General features: G+C 51.5%; 5 protein-coding genes and 1 non-coding gene across 6 annotated transcripts; 3 read left to right on the forward strand and 3 right to left on the reverse strand.

Moving 5' to 3' along the window:
• Positions 1-848: 848 nt before the first annotated feature.
• On the forward strand, positions 849-2,780 carry BKA67DRAFT_659807 (uncharacterized protein; the record flags this gene model as incomplete). Its single annotated transcript, XM_046107519.1, has 4 exons — positions 849-1,429; positions 1,488-1,691; positions 1,743-2,011; positions 2,068-2,780. The coding sequence occupies 4 exons, from the start codon at positions 849-851 to the stop codon at positions 2,778-2,780; spliced, it is 1,767 nt and encodes a 588-aa protein (XP_045957445.1).
• A 640-nt stretch (positions 2,781-3,420) lies between these two features.
• Positions 3,421-4,838, reverse strand: BKA67DRAFT_518764 (PAP2 superfamily protein; the record flags this gene model as incomplete). The annotated part of the gene is made up of 2 exons (XM_046098039.1): positions 3,421-4,333; positions 4,432-4,838. 2 exons carry the CDS (start codon positions 4,836-4,838, stop codon positions 3,421-3,423), a joined length of 1,320 nt encoding a protein of 439 aa, XP_045957446.1.
• A 6,137-nt stretch (positions 4,839-10,975) lies between these two features.
• Positions 10,976-12,341, reverse strand: BKA67DRAFT_519711 (kinase-like domain-containing protein; the record flags this gene model as incomplete). Its single annotated transcript, XM_046098123.1, has 2 exons — positions 10,976-12,049; positions 12,141-12,341. The coding sequence occupies 2 exons, from the start codon at positions 12,339-12,341 to the stop codon at positions 10,976-10,978; spliced, it is 1,275 nt and encodes a 424-aa protein (XP_045957447.1).
• Positions 12,342-14,232: 1,891 nt separating this feature from the next.
• Positions 14,233-15,198, reverse strand: BKA67DRAFT_310489 (uncharacterized protein). The gene is made up of 3 exons (XM_046096141.1): positions 14,782-15,198; positions 14,471-14,731; positions 14,233-14,417 (listed from the first exon to the last, which is right to left on the reverse strand). Exons 1-3 carry the CDS (start codon positions 15,009-15,011, stop codon positions 14,333-14,335), a joined length of 576 nt encoding a protein of 191 aa, XP_045957448.1. The 5' UTR covers positions 15,012-15,198; the 3' UTR covers positions 14,233-14,332.
• Positions 15,199-16,401: 1,203 nt separating this feature from the next.
• On the forward strand, positions 16,402-18,937 carry BKA67DRAFT_659811 (uncharacterized protein; the record flags this gene model as incomplete). Its single annotated transcript, XM_046107520.1, has 3 exons — positions 16,402-17,548; positions 17,625-17,804; positions 17,859-18,937. The coding sequence occupies 3 exons, from the start codon at positions 16,402-16,404 to the stop codon at positions 18,935-18,937; spliced, it is 2,406 nt and encodes an 801-aa protein (XP_045957449.1).
• A 695-nt stretch (positions 18,938-19,632) lies between these two features.
• On the forward strand, positions 19,633-19,730 carry BKA67DRAFT_t109. Its single transcript has one exon. It is a non-coding gene; the product is annotated as a tRNA-Gln (tRNA).
• The last annotated feature ends 296 nt before the right edge of the window (positions 19,731-20,026 follow it).

Raw genomic sequence — 20,026 nt, forward strand, 5'->3', positions numbered from 1 at the left:
ACCCGCAGTATCTTTTAAGCCCGAAGAGGAACGCCAGGTGCAACAAATAGTGAACAGCGATTCAAGGTAGTTTCACCATCGCTCAAGGATAAAAGCTGCCTAGCTAAAGAGAATACACAGAGTCTAAAAATAATGGGATCACGGAGCCACCATTCAAATTGTCTCAAGGAGCAGCTCGTAGAACACCTAACTGCTTGCCTTCTCTGCGCAACAGTTCATTTTTGCAGTCAAACTAGCGGCGGAGCTTTTGTTGTGCGACGCTCGACGGATGTGTAGGTGACTCAGGTACACGAAAGGGATGTGCTGGGGCAATGTGGCATCTAGAATAAATCGTTCATCAGCTTACATTCTTTAGGTTGACGGCTCTTTGTCAACTTGCGATGTCGAAATGTACATTGGAACATTGCTGCCTGCGATACAATACGCTTCATTATAGCGCAGAACAAGTCGGATTTCGGAATGCCGTAATCCCCGCAAATGCTCAGCTATCACGGAATTCCGGCAAGCCGTAAGCTGGAATCCGCCATAACACCAAAGGACTTCTCGTCGAGACGACTTTCCCGGGTTTCATAATGTCTAGTATGTATCCGCTGTATTTCTGGCCGGATATCGGATATTGAGTAAACTCCGGAAGCATTGCAACTAGATCGTCACTGGGGCGATGGAGTGTGAAAGAGGGCAGCCCATCGTTGGCCTATCAGCCCCATATGGTCAGGCGTGCAGCGGTTGCGCCAAGGCCAAATGCAAGTGCGTCTCCCGTGGCAATGGCACTTGCGAACGGTAACTATATGCCCAATCGTCCTCAATTGTGGCATAGCTGATTGGCTCTAAGATGCCATCGACGAGGGATGGAATGCCGCCTTTCGGAAGGCGTGAGAAAGCGTACTGCGAGGAAGCCTGACATTGGTTCAAGAACATCTCAGTTGGAGGATCGTTTGAATGATCTGGTCGAGATTCTCCGGTCACAGCAATCCGGCTCAAAGGGCTCGCCGACACCACAAAGCAGTAATTCGATACCCACAGTCCAAGTTCAAGCTCAGGCACCAAGTGATGCACTCGCATCAGCCGGCGCGTATCCGAGTCCCTCTACTGGTATTTTAAGCTCGGCATCACAAGTTGCTTCTGAGTCAGGCACAGCAGGTATCGAGGATGATTTATCACCATTCGAGGCCGAGAGCATCCTCCAAAGGTTTCGAAATGACTACTTGACGATGTTTCCATTCGTATGGATAACAGCGGATACGACAGCATTAGAGCTGAAACAACTTCGGCCTTTCCTCTGGTTGAACATTAGGACAGTCTGTGAAAGGTCAGCTTCGCGGTTGTGCGCGTATGGCAACAAAGTGAGAGAAGTCCTTGCGCAGAGAGTTTTCGTAGATCTCGAGCGTGATATAGATCTGCTGTTGGGCTTGATGGTCTATCTTGGGTGGTACGTGTATAATACCCAGTCCATGTCATCAAAATTCTATGGGTGCTAACTCTAGCAGGGCTACTCATCAGACGCGTGGGAGGGGTTTCCAGACACGTTTTGCCAACCTAGCCAATTCTCTCGTTCAGGACTTGCGTCTTGATCAACCATTCGTCGTCAACTCAAATAACAGCTGCTGGTTTCCCAACACACTACCGCCGCGCGCCCCGCAGACCAACGAGCAACGGCGTGCTGTCATTGGTACCTTTGTGATGTGCTCGAGGTAAGACCATATATCGTAGAATTGCTTTTTAACGACTTACACCCTCGGCAGTATATCGAATTTCTTAAGAATCGATGTCGTGCGATGGACCTCTCACATGGATGTCTGTCTGGAGAAGCTAGCGGCAGAGCCAGAATACTTTGGCGACGAGCTGCTAGTGGCAATGGCAAGAGTTAAACTGATAATTGAGGACATAGCGCGTGTCACATGGAAATGCGCGGATTACGAATTCTCAAGCCCTCCATGGATGTACATCAAACCATTGAGAGACAGACTAGCCCAGCTCAAGCGCTCCCTGACTCCAGAGCTATCCGAGAATAGTAAGTCATACTCATACTCGTTCAACTCTTCGTACAAGCTAACCGTAAAACTCTAGAGATACTTCTTTCCCATCTGCAAAATGCGGAGGTGTTGGTATACGAAATGGTAGTCTTCCACCCAACAATCCCTATTATCATGCCACAACCCACCGCGTTCCCGTCATCAATACCAATCCCGGAAATGAGGAAGCAGCCAGTGCAACCCCGACCAAGTCCGAGTTCCGTGATCAAGCCGGTGGATATCCCACGGCTACAGGCACTACACGACTGTCTGCAAGCCATCAAGCGCAGCATGTCGATCGTCTTGTCGTTCGAGCCCGTGCAGTACGTCGGCTTCCCGTTTGCGTTCATGTGCCACATGTCGCATTCCCTGCAGACGCTATACCGCCTCTCGGTGCTCGATGAGCCCGACTGGGACCGCGCGGCGGTCCGCCGTGAGGTGGACGTCATCGCCGTCCTCAACAGCCTGGCAGACAAGATGTCCAAGGTTGCTGCCGCGGCTGGTCTGAAGGGAGACGCCACAATGCCCTGCGGAGACATGTTCAGCAAGGGCTCGAACACGCTGCGAGCCACGGCGTCTATATGGGGCTCTTCGTTGCCCCCGATCGAGGATGCGACCTCGTCGGCGGCTGACGCGGGACCCGGGCAGTTCGGGGACGCGGGGATTGCCGAGACGGCGGAGATCTCTGCGGATACTATGGCTCTGATGTTGGATCTCAACAGTGATCCCTGGCTGACGGATCTTTTTACTAGCTGGGAAGGGCAATAGCTGTGCTTGAAGAGCCCCCCAGCAACCTTCGCTCCGTGTATGATTAGCGACGAACCCGAGATATTTGGCCGTTCCCAGTCAGAAGGTGATTGTACGTAGATTGTTTCTTTCAAGAGCAAATATCTCGAGGTATGTCTTGGTAAAGATCTTCTTCCCTCACTGCTCCGGTACCTGTGGACAATATGAATAATTTCCTATCTCGGGTTATGATATAGCGGCACTTGAGATATATCGGTCCATTATCAACGTCTTATATTGAATTTGCATTTGGGGACCAATCAACCCTTTGATGATTTCACTGGAAATATTGCATAATAATCGAGTATAGGATGTGATTCTCATTATTTGTATTTATATTATGCTCGAGCGAGCTTCGTGCTGAGTCGCCGTCTATGCCGATGACCTGTATTATGCAGTTCATTCATGATCGTCCATCGTTGGAGCCCGCTGGCGCCTTCCCAATGAGATGCTAAACCAAAACCCCAAAACGCCGTACAGATGCAAGGGTATTATTCTTCACAATGCTGATGTTCCTTTCATATCTCCAGGACCAGTCCATGCTGGCCTCTATTACACAGTTCCATCTATCCAAGATGGAGATTCCGATCCGGGCCGGTGATTGGCAACAGTGGGGGGCTTATCAAAACCGGTTACGAGATGCCGAGCCAGCACTGCTAGAGTCTGCGCTTCGTCTGTTTTCTTCGAGCACAGGACTAGCTGGACTGGAGCTGCCGCTGGCGATGGTGGGGCTATACAGAGTGCTGCTGCCAACCGACCACTCATCGTCGTCGCCTGTGCCGCGTCTTTCCAACAAGCCTAGGCCGTAGCCCAGCTCCTCGTCGGCGGCCTTCTTCATCTCACCGATCTCGACAAAGTCGTATTGCCATCGGTTCGACTTTTCGCCCTGCTGGTGGGGCAGGTATCTGGTCCTGGCGACAAAGAAGATGATGGCAGCGCACAAGCTACCGCCTACTAAGTCGACAGCGTAGTGGTGGCTCAAATACATGGTGGCCCACCACAGCCAGACGACGTAGAAGATGAAGAAGGCTCGGAATCGGGGGAAGCAGTAGTTCAGGAACAGAGCCTCGAGCGTCGCGTCCGCGGCGTGCAGACTTGGGAAGGCACCAAACGGCACGGGTGCGGTTGTGAAACTCGTGGTGTACATGTCGACTCCGAAGAGCTTATCGATTCGTGCCAAGCCGGCGGGTGAACCAGGCATTCCGTAATGGGCGGGCGCGAGGCCATACATGTTCTCGTACCACGGCGGAGTGCACGGGAACACGAGAGCCATGGTGACACCGAATATGCTCAGCCAGCCGAAGGATTTTGCGAATACCGGCAGCGTCTTCGGAGCTGCGAACAGGAACATCAATGCGGAGCAGATTGCGGGGTTGCCAAAGTGTCCGATACCGTAGGGGATCCAGGCGAAGACGTCGAGGATTGGATGCGTATGCGCTGAGAGGATGTTGGACAAATTTGCCCCGTATAGAACGTTCTCCAAAGCCGGCAGAACCTTTACCCAAATGTGAGGGCGGACTTCGGTTGGAATGTAACTGCGCGGTTGGAGGTCAGCTGCTGTAATTACGAACATTCTGCTGCGATTTGCGCCGAAGTTGGAGTTGGCACAGGCCGTGGTGGCGGGACAACTTACCGACTGGAAAAGAAGTACAATAGGTACGTCCATATCGGCCAGGAGGGCAGGAAGAACTGGCTGGTCACTGGCGTCAATAGCAGCAGCGTGTATGCCACTACGGCAGCCGACTTGATAAGAGGAGCGTGCGCCTCGATGATGTACAACGAGGACAGACAGAACATGGCAAGAACGACATATTGCAGGTCGAAAAGCGTCCACTTGTGTTGGTGGCGAAGATACCGCACACCTTCTGCAGGCGAAAAAGATCTCTGTAACGAAGAGACATGCTCGATTTTCGGATCGAATGTCTTGGGCTTCGAACTGCTCCTTCGGCGTCCCGTTGTCGGTCGCTTTGGAGAACCCAGGGCCGCCAGATTGAGTCGTTTGGGCAAAGCGATGTTCAGCGACGGCCTCGATGGGAACATGTTGTTGAGATTCGGCATCTTGTTGTATAAGCACCGGCCCGGCGCAGCGACCAATGACAATAACTCGACCGTTTGTGATGAAGAACTTTTGACGTCGACGTTACTATCACGGAGGGAAGTTGTCTGGACAACCAAACTTCCAAAGCGGCCGAACGTGTGCAAACCAAGATACTTGGTCTGAATGTTACCGTCGTACAGAGGCAAAAAAAGCAGAGTTGTGTGCAGATGCGTACTTAATCTATGGGGATCAGGACTTCATATGCAGAAGGGCTCCCAAGAGAGCGGATCTAACGGAAACAGGGATTCAAGACAAAAGATGCATGCTAGACGCCCGCATGTCCGTTGGTAATCATTCATAGGGAATGAATCCTCGGCAGGGTGGAGTCAAGAGTTGTGTCTATGACAAGACGGTATTGTAAGTAAGACAGGGTCATGGGCGAAGAACTTGAGCCTTTGCAAATAGCCATTGAGGGAGGGTACACCAGCACTAGTTTGCTTTACTTGGACGAGTTCCGCATACGTCGGTTTGTGTCAAATTCTCCCAAACCGATGCTTGCTAGTTTAGTATCGAATCCCGCCAAGTATAGGTACCTCAGCTCAAGTGGGGGGGGATGCTCGCGCTCGCAAAATACCATGGTGCCAGCAGCTCAGATGGACATACTGTGATACGATCTCGCATTCTCAACAGGCGCCGACAGGCCGATTCCATTTCGAGAGCTCCATAACTTCGCTCAGCTACGCTACTGCACCATAGTACTGTACGAATATGCAGTCCCCACCAAAGATATGCTCTTCATGGGTATGTTGAACACTCTTATTGAAAGTGTTTGTTTTCCGGGAAACGTGCAAGCCTGAAGCTTTGGGAAATTGCCCAGCCTTCCAAGCCATTTGGTGGGGAAGCTGGTCGGGGTTCGGCACTGCGGCACGCCTCAAGATTCGCGGACGCCTCAGAAATGCATACTCTACTGTAGCAATCCTGCGTGCTGATTAAACATGTCTGGCAACGGACGACCCCGACCAAACACATATCACCACCCGCCCGAATGGAGATCCGCGTGCATACCATACCATCTCCAAACGAACCGCTGCTGTCAAATTGCTCGCCCACTGCTTGATGCAACCACTGGCACTGTTGAAAGCTCACCGGCGGTAGTGCCCGCCGTTTAGACGTCTAGACGTCATCATTGTGTTACCGTTGATAGACAGACTGTACTGTGACTAGACTAGGCTTGGGAGGTTGCAGCACAATCACCACTGAAGCCATCAAGTGCCAAGACTGCGGTGCGGTGAGTTGATTGCCAATCGTAAGTACGCAGCGGCGTTAGGGTGCCTTGGATGCCTTGGGAGCCCTGGGTGCCCTGGCAGGTCGGGCTCTCGAATCACAGGCGCATCCGAGTGGCTTTCTAGAGTCCGAAAGATCCGAGGCGCATTGGAAATCGGCAGCGTGCCTAGGTGCTTCGAAACCCCCCCTCAACATGGCACTTTGCAACACGTTTCTGTAGTAGGTTTTTTTTTTCATTACATTGTTCACAGCCAGAGACTATTGTCATCATTAAGTCCGTCCGAATGGATTATATAGAACTATTGGTGACGATCATCACATCAATATGATATTATTGCCAAAGTTTCGTCGTCGTCATCCACTATCCTCACGCAGCATAGTCCGGGACCCTGGCGTTTCTGGCTTCCCCACCAGCCTACCCGCTTAGCGAAGGTACTGCTACGTATGTACAGGTACTCCAGTCGGGCGCCACGGTGGTCATCCCTCCTGGATATGGTTTTTATACCCGATCTTAGATCCGAAGCCGCGCACGCGCGGGATGTAGCGGTGCCGCTGCGGCAGGATGAAAGCTGTCGAGATTTATGCCCTTCTTCCACTTCCTCTTCGCGATACATGGCATTCTCCGTATCGACTTTCTACACCCAGCCGCAATGTCAAAACCAGTGACAGAGACAACCACATACAGTTGTATCAATAGCACGTTGATCTACTCCAAAATTGCGTGCCCAATCCGCAGATCAAATGTTTTCCGTCCAGTTACTTGAGATGAAACAGAACAGACACCGTGCACCAACTGGCATGCACCATTACAAGAGACTTACCTCGGACCATTCTAAGAGTCCGCTGACCGGGTGTGAAATGGTGTTCGTGCTTACAAGCTGACTCACCCAATCTGGAAGAGTCGATTTTGTACAGAAACTACAGTAGATGGATGCTTTGGCAAGAATAATATCCCACCTCGTGCCTACAGTATAAGCAAGTACTTGAGCATGTCCCACGGACACAAAACTTTACTCGAGCTGGTTGGACTAATGCGGTCTAACTCGGCCAACTACCGCCCGCCTCAACCAGCACCCAGCTAAAATTCTGAATCATGCACGAAACACCGTGCGCTCACGATGCAAATCGTGAACCCAGATCATCATACGGACCCTTACCACCACCTGGCTACGTCATCCCGCGCATCAAGAATTTCGGCCACGTGGAATTGAAATTCAAGGATTCTTGAACTTGGATGTTGACAGAGATGGCCAGCTTTCGAGTGTTTGTTTACATACCAGACTCAAGAAGGTTTTCCCAAGAAGAATCCGCGATCGCGCCCATCGGGTCAACTCGATGGAGATTGATCGGTCGCGTGCCCATTTTTTTTTTCTTGCGCATGGCCTTTCGAGCCAACTGGCGATCGACTCACGCGAGCACATCTCCCCGCCCCCGTTATCAGACAACCCGGGAGTCTTGGCGGTTTCCATAACAAAGCAGAAAACCGCCCCGCTGTGGAATTTTCGCATTTTCCGGCTCGCAAAGTTTTCTAATTGGGCCGGATTCCTCGGTCTCACCCGTGTTCTCGGGCTGCCACAGGCTGAAAATATTTTTTGCACTGGGACGACTCGGAAATTTGCAGTGGCCTGACTTCTGACAGAATATCTTGAAGATGGATTCTTTTTTCTGAGCACGGGCAATTTCGGCCAAATGCGCGTACTTGTACTGCTTGACCATGAGGCCGTCTGAGTCGGATGGTACGTGCGATCTAAACCTGGACCGAGTTTCTCCTTTCATTGTATATACGCGTCTTGAACACCACACCTGAAAGCTCTTCACCCGTGTCACTTGTGCCATGTGACAACGGCAATACACTGTGACGGCTAGAGGATCAAGCTTCCCTCGCTGAGTCATAGTCGTTTATCTCACAGGATCGCTCTTGGCTACAGTATACACACCAGCTGGGTGGTAACGAATTGGTCTCCATGATCGACTGACCTGCAGAACAGCATTGTTCTTGGTAGTCCCACTCACAATCACCTTGTGGTCCGCCTTATCCGGGCCATGGGACAAGCCTTACGGAGCCCGCAGAATATATCGGGCCCGCTGACATGATTTTCCCGAGGTTTGCAATCAAGTCCGCGTTCATGCCTTGCTCTCTGCTGACTGAGCGGTGGGCCTTGATCTGACAGGCAGACCCTTGTAACTCATCCTTCACCAGAGCTTCAATTTCGTCTGAACTTGATGTGAAGATTGCCTATCGACAAAAGCCCACAGTCCGATGATCAGCGAGGACCTGCCTGCGGGTTGAGTCGCATGACAGCTATGCTACATGCTCAACCTTGCGGGCAGCTTTGAAGTGACGTCGAAAGCCGACCCAGAGCAAAAAATGGAATATCTCTCAGTACGACGGATGTGATTTAGCCCAATTTTCTAAATGTAATTATCTATGCATTGAAAGGCCATTGACACCGACTGGGCGGCGCGATTCCATGTGGGATTCTGTTGGTTACAAATTAGATGAGCTACAGCCTATACTTAGACTCCAAACCTGCATTTGCATTTCAGTTCAGACATACTGTAGACTACCAGGATCACCAAGGGAAAGCCATGGGTACCCAGGAACAAGCTCAAGATCGCATTATGGCAAGCTTGATGTGCGGCGCCAAGGAGAGTCTTCAGTCATCGGAGCGGTTGTAGTTTCTATGCCGGCAAGTCTTGTGTCTACTTTGTCAACCAATCGGCTGAGGTTCTTTACGCGCGACTAAAAAAGAGTTGGTGTTACCCGATCTCCATATCACATGTTAGTGAGGCGGCAAGTTCTTGCGATCAACGTTTGCTGCTGGTACAAGTACATGACGAGCGCCCTGCATGAGCAGTGCGTATTTAGCCTCAAAAGCTTGAATTCCTCAATGGGCATAGAAATCTTACGTGCTCGTGGATTGGAAACCGAGCCTATCAGCAGCTCGATACTGTCTCATGATGGCATATCGCGGATTCGGGCAAGATCATCCACGCATAGCTTATATCCGACGTCGTGGGCACCTGAGTATTCCATGTCGAACAATAGAATAGAAACCACCTCCGAGATGGAAAGTCTCACCCGCTTCCTCCCGTCTACAAGTCTAGTTGCGTCGTCTTTCATCTCAGGTACCTCCACGTCTGACAACTCACATCTTGTTTCCCATCATTAGCTCCTTTCGATTTCCGCGCTCAGGACTTGCATGTAAATGACATAGGAAATCGTGAAAGAGCCATATAATATCAAAGGTACTAGAAGCTTTAAATCGTGACATTTGCCTAGCATCCACGCCTCGAATACGCCCCAGCGGTTTTAAGATACAGTGAACGCGCAGCCTTTGTCTGAACTCGACTCTTCCCATACCTACCGTTGACAAAAGGCGCAGGGCGGAAGATCGACTTGTTTAGTCCTCAGCTGGCTCGGGGCCCTGGGGAAACACATCAGTTTTTGATGCCAGTTTGGCTCGAAGAAGCATAACAGCACCAGTGAGCTGCGTCGACTGAGGAACCTATGCAAGGCCAAGTTCATAATTTTCTTCGACGGGGATTCCGAGTGTTGGTGTAGACGGCCGCGCAAAAGCCTATGAACAACCAAACATGGGACGAAGACGCCGGTTCTCATCAGCTCCGTTTATGGGCATGACAGGCGTTTCTGAACGATACCCAACAAAGCTGCTCGGAGACCTGCTACGTTCTGACCAGAAAGAGCACGGGATTGCATGGACCGTAACAGACACCATTTTTCCTTGGTCCGGTCCCGAGGCATGTAGCAGCGTCACGGCCGCCGTCGCGACCAGCATCAGCTTAAACGGGCCCGGTGAAGACTCCTCCATCTGAACCTTAACACGATGTAGTCTTGGGCGAAGATGACAAGAGCACAAGTAGAGTAACGCTCCCGATTATAACAACCACCACAGACCATGTGTGTGGCGCCTCATTACTATCTGGCTGTTGCAAGTAGTTGCCTTGAGAAATGGAAACTCACCTTCTTGAAATTCTTCCGTGGAAAATCGAGTACCAAGCTAAGTAATCATGACGATTTGATATCGAACGGAAAAGAAGGAGGAAGTACTTTCTTTACGTATCCAAACAAGACTCCTCATCGATGTCGATGCTCTGCTGAGGGTAGTAGCTAGCCACATCCATGGCTTTCGACCGTGTTGTTGGGGTTGCCGTGAGGTAGCCTGCCGCAATTCTCTCTGGCTCTGCTAAATCGACGACGAGGGGATCATCTCTGGTGTCGGTATCATCATCGATGATCATGTTTCCTGCTTCGTTTCGTGTAGCTAACTAGACCGCAATACGTCGGTCCGCGTTCGTAAATCCTGGCTGGTGGTAACAATCGTGCAGATCCGCGAGGAAAACATGAACCAAACGCCCAAAACAACTTCACCGAATCGACGGATCGCACCTTAAACTGAGATTGGTTTTTTTTTTGTTTTGTTTACGCTGCTGTATTGCCAGTCCTGCCAAACAAGTGCAGCAAATGTAATGGTGCTTGCAGAAAATAGACTGCTATGTACAATTCCTCTCATGTCGGTCCGTTCCATGGGGATTTAGCTCTGTCCCTGGGTTCTCTCATAGATCCAAGCGGGTATTATCCCTCCAGTGCCCTATGATCGCCTAAGCATGGTCTCGTACTTCCCGTCTTCCGTTCGAATGTCTAACAATATCATTCTTCAAATACACAACGCTGGATATCGATGTTTGGATGCATGTAGAATCGACCCTTGGCTCTTCCGTCCTCTCCCCGCCGACCAATCTGGCGAAGCATGCGTTCCACAAGCATCTTGCCAGTACGGCCGGTCTCTCCCGTATCCGACGTGGGAAAGATCCCTCCCAGGTCATGACGTCTCTATCGCCGTGCTTGCCCTGCTTGCCACAGCCCCCTTGATGTCTCGACCACCTTGTTTGTAGGCTGGCCTGGCCTTAAGCTGGCCGGCACATCGGTACCGCCCATCTCCACGTCTCCTTCGCTGTCGGCATTGGTGCTGCTACCCCCATACCCGGAGTCCTGGCCGTTGCGTGTGCCTCCCATGCCGACTCCGGAGTCGGCCTTGTTTTGTTGGCTCGTCAAGGCAGGCGCGCCTGGGGTTGGCTCTCTACTCCTTGCGCCATCCATCATGGCCTGTAGCTGGCCTTCCCGCAGCTTGTTGATCGCCCTCACTGTGTCGATAGCAGCATGTAAAGTGCGACGGGCGTTGAAGTTCTTCTTGACGGTGGGCAGCAAGTTCTGGCCCTTGTCGCCATCGGGGCTGAGATTGAAGCCGGCGACAAAGGCATGGCTCAAGGCCTCGTGGGCCGTCATGCGCTTGCTCGGGTCGATGGTTAGACAGCGGCGGATGAAGTCCTTGGCGTGGTCTGAGACGCCGCGCCAGTAGTCGGCGGGCTGGAAGCTATAGTCTGCGTTGAGAATGGCCTGCATCTCCTCGAAGTCGGAGTCACGATCGAACGGGGTGTAACCGCAGAGCAGGAAGTATGTGATGACGCCCATGGCCCAGATGTCGACTGGCTTTCCGTGGCCCGTCTTCTTGAAGATCTCGGGGGCCATGTAGCCAGGGGTACCGCATGTGGTGGTCAGAACGTGGAATTGCTCCTCGTCCATAATACGGCTCAGGCCAAAGTCGGCAATCAGCAGGTCGGCGTTGTCCTCCGGTGTGCGGAAGAGCAGGTTCTCGGGTTTGAGGTCGCGGTGGACAATGCCATGATCGTGCAGATAAGCCACTGCCGAGAGGGTGGCGCGGATGAGGTCTGCTGCGTCGGACTCGTAGTAAGAACCTTTCCTGCAGATGCGGTCGAAGAGCTCGCCGCCGAGAGCCAGGTCTGTGACGAGGTAAAGGTTGTTCATGGTCTCGAAGTAGTCGACCAGCGTTAGAATGTTTTGGTGGCCCATGGAGACCTTCTTCAACACAGCGATTTCATTTCGTACCTGTTCCAAGCAAAGATTGTCAGCCCCCCCAAGCGGCAGAAGAGTGTCGTTGTCGTTGTGCAGGTTGCAAACGTCAGTCGAGAACACATACCATATGTTCCCTTCCCGCCATGAGCCTCTTGTTAATGACCTTGGCAGCGTAGTATCTGCCGGTATCGATGTGTACGCACTCCTTGACCACCGAGTATGAACCCGCGCCGAGCGTCTTCCCGACCTTGTAGCGACACGGTTGTATTTGAGGGTTCGGCCGGCCTGGCGATGCGCCGGCGCTACTTTGTGTTGCTGTAGCCATGACGGGAGAGTTGATGGAGGATTGTACGGAATGTCAACTCGTTTTAATTCCCTCGAGAAGGACGGTCGCGCTTCCTTTGCACAGTAGAGATCTGGCAGAAGAAATGCGTCGTCGCAAGGTTGTCGTCAGCAGGTTTAGGGGAGTTTCCCACTACTGTTTCGTGCTTATCACCGATGCACAGGAAGAGGGGTTGACAACAGTGGAGGTCCAGGACCGCAAAGTATCCGTACTCGAGGCAGATCAGAATGATGCGATGCGACGCCTCTGGGCTGGCTATAGCGGGATATGCGCCGTGCAGGAAAGGAGACGGGGTATCAATGAAAAGAAGGAAAAGTTCATAGAGATTGAGCAAGAGTGATGAGATGCGTCCAAGTTCTAATCAAGTCTAGACTAATACGTGGGATGGGAAGGGAAGGGATGGGATGAGGTGCTGTTGTAGCCCAACGATAACTAACGATTGGAGGTCCCCTGTCTAAATGAGGTCCCAATGAGGAGGAGGATCGCCCGAGGACATGGATGAGAGTCACGGACTGACGTAGCGATACAGCAAGGCAGACGGACAGACAGCTCTTTCACGGTCGCATCTGCAGGTGTGGTGTGTTGTTGACCGCCTTGAGCGAGTACCTTGAGTTTAGGGTAACCTGTCCTTCTGATGAGAAATACAAAACCATCTTTTGTTCGTAAAATCTCCAAGGTTACACTATTGTAAGTAGGTGAGAAGCCTTCCAAAATTAAGGGACTCTGCCCAAGTCCACTATCAGCCCCGAGGTTCAGCTCGTCAGCACCGCATACTGGCCCTGGAGCCAATCAACCGGTGTGCCGTCTTGTCCTCCACGGGGTCTCAGACATATGCCCTGTGGAGACTCCACAGGCCCAAGTCAGGGTCCCAACGGTCAGCACTGACGCCGTCTGGCCAGAGTTTTTCGAAAAGAGAAACAAACACAGAGTACAGACTCAAGTTCTCGATTTGCCCAGGAGACGCCCAGGAGATTGCGTCGTCAATGCACATCCGAACTCAAATATCGAAGGAAACTCGTCACCCATTTACAGTAGATACCACTCCGTCGGAAGGACCGTGGAAGCTTATGTGCACCAAGCTCAAACCTTGAAGCTTGGCAACCAGGAGATACGAGTTTCCAGCGTCTCATCGCCCTAACGTTAGACCCTTGACTACTACGGACCACCACTATGAAAGATATGCCTTTCTAGCGCGCACCATCTCTTCCCGTTTCGATATGAACAAAGATACTCGAGAATTTGTATCCCAAGTGTAGTGGGGATAACCTGAAATCACGATACTTCTGCCCTCGTTGGAAAATAATGATCAATTGCGTAACGTTTGATATATCGCCTTGTAAATCAGGACTTAAGAGATAACTCTGTATTTTGCGAGCAAAGAAACTCTGCAGACTCAATTGGAAACCAGGGTCATCTTGCAGCGGTGCAGTCTCCAGCTATTTTTGGCACTCGGGAGCGGTTAAGGCGGCCGCATCTTTGTCAGCCGGCACTATGCACAACGGTTTTTTTTTCTTTTCTTTTTTTGTCTTTCCATGTTTGGCTTGCCCTCCGAATTTGCCCAAACTCTTAGGCCGGCGAGTCACAATCCACACGGAGATCTATGATGGTAAGAACGTTATGATGTAGGGTTATTAGAGTCCGTACTGATTCCCCCTTGTGACATGGACAGAATGTTTTGCAATAAAGTGATATGGTGACTTCCCTCGTCACACCACCCTTCACGCTCTATGAGAAATCCTGTAGGTGAATTGAAAGAGACTCTCCGGACTGCCATGTTCCATCATGGTCGAGATGAGAAACAAGTGATATGTTACCTTGAAGGTAACACTTTCCATTCGTAAACCCTCTGCTAAACTAGTCTAGATGCCACAGAGAGAGCAAGGAGTGTACTGCAATGCTTGCACCGCAGGGGAAAAAAAATTACTTGCCTGGCTACGCCTGCTGCTGCATCACTTGTTGTAGACTTTTCGCCTTCAATCAAGTGAGCCCTTCCGTGAAGCTTTCTTGGCGCTTTGCTGCTTTTTCGACGTGACTCGATTTTCGTGGAAAGCTTTCTCTCTATTGGCTGCATCAGCATAACCACATTTCCGCATTCAGGGTTGTCGACTTACAATGCTTCGTATTTCTTTGCCTTCTTGGTATTTGTGACGCCAGGAACAGCTTCGCGGTATATTCGTCGAATCTCCTCTACCAACTTGTCGAAGTTCTCATCGGTGTTTGCAGACCGGCTCCTCTGTGTTTGAGCCTGAATGGTGAGCGAGTCTGTTCTGCTGGTGTAGTATCGGGATGATCGAAGTGGCGAATGCATCAGCTTTGGAAGCATGCGTGTCAACTCAAACACTGGCCAGACGGTAGTTGCCTTTGTCTCCGTCCTTGACGTGGATTTAGCAGGATATCATGATGCTGGAGGAAGGTTTCCTACTTATTGACATGCTGTCCGCCTGGACCGCTTGATCTCGAAAAGCTAGTCTGGCCCTTTGGCAGGTCATGCTCGTCGAATGATGTGTGCCACTTCCTTGCTTCAGCTAAATCGTCCTGGTCAAAAGCAGCGTCGAACGCCTGATTTCTGATGGAGCCGACATGTACCAGTGGCCGACCAACTAGTGAGGGAGTCTGGCTCTTGGAGAAGCTGCTCACTACACACCGGAACATGCCGCACACATTGGGGAATGGCAATGAGCAAGAGCAATGTTGAGCTTGTCTGGGCCGATGGAAAGCAAAGGCTCGCTCTTGACCAGATAGAATAGCTGGCTTCCAGCTCAAGTACGTCAGATAGTTGGGAGCCCCAGTTCCTTATGGTGGCCTGCCACAAACCACGGTCTCTGTCAGTCGAGTGGAGTGTTGAGGTTGCTGGTGGGGATTCAACACTGTCAGGTAATAATCAACTGTAGATAACCTTAGTCTAGATGGAGTCGTCATGCGGCGGTTCCATTGACTGCTTCTTATGAAGTGTACTGTGACCAACGGGTGTACGCTCACATCTCGAGCACGCAGGCTGAAAGACGCTAAACCACTCCTGGCCGGCATTAAGCCTGGGGATCGGAGCATGGGCAAAATGGGAGATGGCGAGAGAGACGGGGAGACGGGGCTGACGAGCTGGCGTCACTGGCACTGGGGACGCATTCCACAATCGATAGTGATGTGATGGCCCGTGTGTCAAACTGCCTCTGCAGCATCCGCATCTGCCCCGCGCCGTTTTCCCTCTGGCATGCTAATGAGCTAACCCAACTTGAAGCTTGCTTACTTTGCTCTGTTCCAAACGGCCAGGGAAACGGAAACAGCCAAAGGTTGACGCAAATCTCAGACGTCGCCATTACCTCCCAGCTTCCCAGCCGACTCACGTTCAGCGACACCTCCGTCGTATTTGCCTCCGTTGACACTAGATATCACGTCGTGTGCTCAATCAGACCCAATTGCGCCTCATCGTTCCTACCTGCATTTTTCACAACCACGAACCCAGGACACGAGAGGCGACGTGCCTCTGCCATCCACCGGTTTCGTTCTTCTTATCACAGAGCCAAACACAGAACCAAATCCAAATTCAAGAGAAGGAACCCATACAGCTGTATAATAGGCAGACCTTCTCCAGTCAACGCCAAACGTGTCTTCAATCACAGAGTTCGCCAGCACTTGCGCCGGGATACCAAAGCCAGACTCGGGTGAAGAAGCATACCACCCCATCCATGAGAATAAACCGAACGCACCCATATTCCCCCCCCTCGCCAAACAACAAATCTGCACCTGCACAATGCTCCTGGAGTGAATTCTGCTGCTTCCGATTTTATTCCACCTGGAGTCCAGAACAAAGGCACGGAATTCTCATTTCCATTTGACAATCCGGATCCATTTCTGCGCAGTTGAATCGTAGCCGTAACCCGAGCACTGCCAATCACATTATTTATATTCATTCCACCCAGACACTCGAGTTGTTCCACGCAGACACCCAGAATACGCCCATTGGTCTGTCATCTGCATCTGTCTTGAGCTTGGGTGCCACACGCCCCATACTACCATTGTCCACAAAGACAAACTGCCTTGTTAGATGGCCGACAGTCCGGAAGTCGTGGCTACCGCTGGCGATCTCACACCACAATCGCCAAAACCCATAAACCTCTCCTCTCCAGCCGCTGTTCCTGGACTGCAGGACCAAGCCGATAGCCTGTCCACGATGGCCTTGTTTCCTACCACTGAAGAAGCGCCCTTGGCAAGTATCGCAAATACTACCCAACTCCCCGGCGAACCGCCTCTCGTCCAGGATCAGGCTGAGAACAACCCCAATGCGTCATTCCAAGAAGCAATTCCTATTCGGGATGATGCTAGTAAAGGCCATGATCATGATGAGAAACAAGACGCTCCAGCTGAGGCACGAGACCAAGACCAAGACCAAGGCCAAGACGAAGACGAAGATCACTACGCCAAGGATTTTGATTCCCCCGTCCCCATCACTGATGTTGCCATCCAAGATAGCGCAGCCAGTGTAGATGGTCATGTTGCCGCAGATGATACTATAGAGGCTGGATCTCCGTCTACGTTACTCGAGACTCCTACTGCAGACGAAGACACATCTGCTTCACAGGCTCTAGCCACCTCGACATCCACACTCCAAGACATCGCAGACGCCACCCAGTCCATCTCTACTGCAGTCGTTCCGCAAGACGTTTCCCAGCATGTTCCCACTGTAGAGACCGCTGCACCACCTCAGCCAACGGATGATGGTGGTATTGATATTCAAGCTTTGGTGGACAATATCACTGCCCATCATAATGCCACCAGGTCGAATGAAGGTGACTTGCCTGCACCAAGTGAGACTACACCCGGTGTGAACCCTGCAGCCAACACGCAGTCTTCGCTACCGCCCAAGCCGCCTGCGTCCCAGCAGTCTGCCGCTGCAAGTCATTTCCAGCCCAATGCCTCCACCGCTGTTCCCAGTCTCACGCCTACCGCGACATTCCCATACTCGTATCCGCCTCCAGGTGCTGCCGCCCCCGGCTTTCCAACCCCTCAAACCTACCCCAACCCTGCTGCTCCTATGCCAATCCAGAATCCATATGGTGCTGTCCCAATTCCTGGTGCAAACAGCGAGGCGCCAAGTCAGTCGCAACGTTATGAAGAATTTCTCAAGGAGGAACGCAAGTACGTCTCTGAAGCTAAATGGGATAGATTCCCCGAAGGTTCGAGGCTGTTCATCGGTACGTTTAACATTCTTGCAGACTGGGCTACTTTTCATACAATTTTTAATTTTAATTTTACTGACACTGCTGCCAGGCAACCTTTCGAGCGAGCGAGTAACCAAGAGGGAGGTTTTCGATATCTTCTCCCGCTTTGGCAGGCTAGCACAGATATCACTCAAGCAAGCCTATGGCTTCGTGCAATATCATGCTGTTACCGAAGGCCAAGCTGCCACAGATGCCTTGCAGGGTATCGAGATCAGTGGCAGAAAAATTCGTGTGTTACTTTGAGTTCCATTCCAAATGTTATGGTCCAACTGACTGGATATAGATCTTGAGTTCTCCCGCACTCAGAAGAAAGAAGGCGACAATGACAGACGCGGAGGAACCCGTGGAGGACGTGGTGGTAGCAATCAAAACGACCGGGATCGGAACCGTCTCGACAGCCGCCGGAATGATGGGTATCGGCCCCGGGAGCCGTCTCCCAACCGTGGCGTTCATTCCCGACAAGGCTCATATGGCCGAGGAGATCGAGCATGGGATGGTTCTTCAGACCATCAGCGTCGTGGTCGTTCACGTTCTCCTCAAGGCTATGATGGCGGTAGCTATCGCCGGCGGAGTCCGAGTCCTTATCGACGTGGTCCACCTACATCTGAAGATGATCTTGACATTCCCCGCCGCTTCGGGGGCGATGTGCCGGACGTACAACTTCTGCTGCTGCAAGAAGTCAACCGTGATTTTGTCGGCTGGGTTCAGGGTGCTTTCATCGAGCGTGGCTTAAAGGTTGAAGTCATGTTTCTCAACCCGCGTTTCCCTCGTGACTTGGTCATTCAAAGACAAGTTGTCGAAGGCGTGCACGGTGTGATTGAGCTCGACTTCCGCTCACAAACTGTGGCCAAAGTCCCCCTTCAAACCTTTGACCGTTCTGCTGGTCGACACAATGCCCGGTTCGACCAATATCAAGATCTTGACCCCAAGATTGCAGCAGAGATCGTGGCCCGCGCCAAATCTCAAACTCATCTTCAGTCACCAGCCGTCTATGGTGGGGGTCAGTACCCTCCTGTCCACTATCAACCGCAGCCCCAGATGCCTCCTCAGCAATATCCTGCCGTACATAGTCAACTCCCTGCTGGTCTGAACCTCGGCGGCCTTGATAATGCCACGCTGCAACGAGTTCTGTCCGCTGTCCAAGGTGGTCCTCAAGCCGGTATTCCCGGCCAGCTGCCGATGGGTGCTGCTCCTGGTGTCGACGTCAATGCCGTGCTGAGTGCTTTGGGAGCCAATGGCACCGCGCCCAATCCATCACACCAGCATCCTCACGCTTACCAGCAAGCACCCGCGTCTGGCAATCCTGCGGACCAAGCCCACGTCCAAAACATCATGGCACAACTTTCTCGTTATAGACATTGATCTTCTTCGTCGGGGCAGTTTTCCGGGGTCACGAGGATTACGATATGGGTTGGCAAGATAGCTTCATGAGGAATAGGAAAAGCGCATACACACCTATCGGCATTAGCATTCAAGGCGTTTCCAAGCATCTTGTTTTGGCATTTCAAGGATTGGTCTTTTGGGCCTAGTATGTTTCCTAATACCCAAGGTTTGGGTTTCTTATATAAATGTACATAATTCAATAATGTAGATACAAGTCTACGGCATCCTTTTCCTTTCCCTTTTTTTTTTCGTTTTTTTTTTCCTTCGTATAGTATGTGTGTATGTGTTTGTGTGTGTGCTCTTGGCTCGATATGATCAATAAACACTGTCTCGCTTGGTCAAACATTGGTTCTGGGCATGTTCGTCCTGTAAACCAGCCGTGAGCCCGATCCTCTTTGCTCTGCCCGTAAAGTCTTGCACTCTCGTTTCTCCCAGTCAGGCAAGCAATTCGTACTTGAAAAAGAGTGGTCGTTGTGATGCAAAATAGTCGCCGTCCCAAAGCATCACTCCCCCAGACCAAAAGCGTGCATCGTCTGCTGCCTCCTGTGCCTGCCTAGATCTGCTAATAAAAAGGACATACGCATCCGAGTAAACACTTCCGATTCCATCAAGCAGCAGCCACAGCAACCGTTATAACGTCAAGCAACCCCGACAGTTATAACAACAAAGGCCCAGGCCGATTCGTCTAGTGGTTTAGGACTCCAGATTCTGATTCTGATTCATCATCAACGTCGAGATTCTGGCGGCCTCGGTTCGAACCCGAGATCGGCCTTGTTTTTTGTCTTTTTAGACGAGAGTCTGTTCATTTTGTTCTTTTTTTTCTTTTGGCGGGGGTTGGTTCATGAGCCCAACCGCCGGGTGCTGCCCAGTGCTGACGCATGCGGAATTGGTGTCGTGAACCGCTGAGCTGGCAGGCGATCGGGATAGAAGGGCAAGTAGAGCGCACCAAAGTTCACAGAGGCTCGCCCATGCCTAAACCTGGTGGGCTTCATCAATGTCGTATCGAACAATGTCGAAGTTCACTCTATCTGGTGCAGGCTTGGTTGTAAAAGCAGTTGCTTTAATGTG

Source organism: Truncatella angustata, assembly GCF_020726525.1.
Source record: "Truncatella angustata strain MPI-SDFR-AT-0073 chromosome Unknown BKA67scaffold_5, whole genome shotgun sequence".
In the NCBI taxonomy this organism is placed as follows: Eukaryota; Fungi; Ascomycota; class Sordariomycetes; order Amphisphaeriales; family Sporocadaceae; genus Truncatella; species Truncatella angustata.

Coding starts and splice junctions, on each gene's coding strand:
- BKA67DRAFT_310489 (XM_046096141.1), bottom strand. CDS start 15,011: ATGTTCCGGTGTGTAGTGAGCAGCTTCTCCAAGAGCCAGACTCCCTCA. Junction 14,732..14,781: donor GGCGGACAGCATGTCAATAA/GTAGGAAACCTT, acceptor ATCCACGTCAAG/GACGGAGACAAAGGCAACTA. Junction 14,418..14,470: donor GCAAAGAAATACGAAGCATT/GTAAGTCGACAA, acceptor TGCAGCCAATAG/AGAGAAAGCTTTCCACGAAA.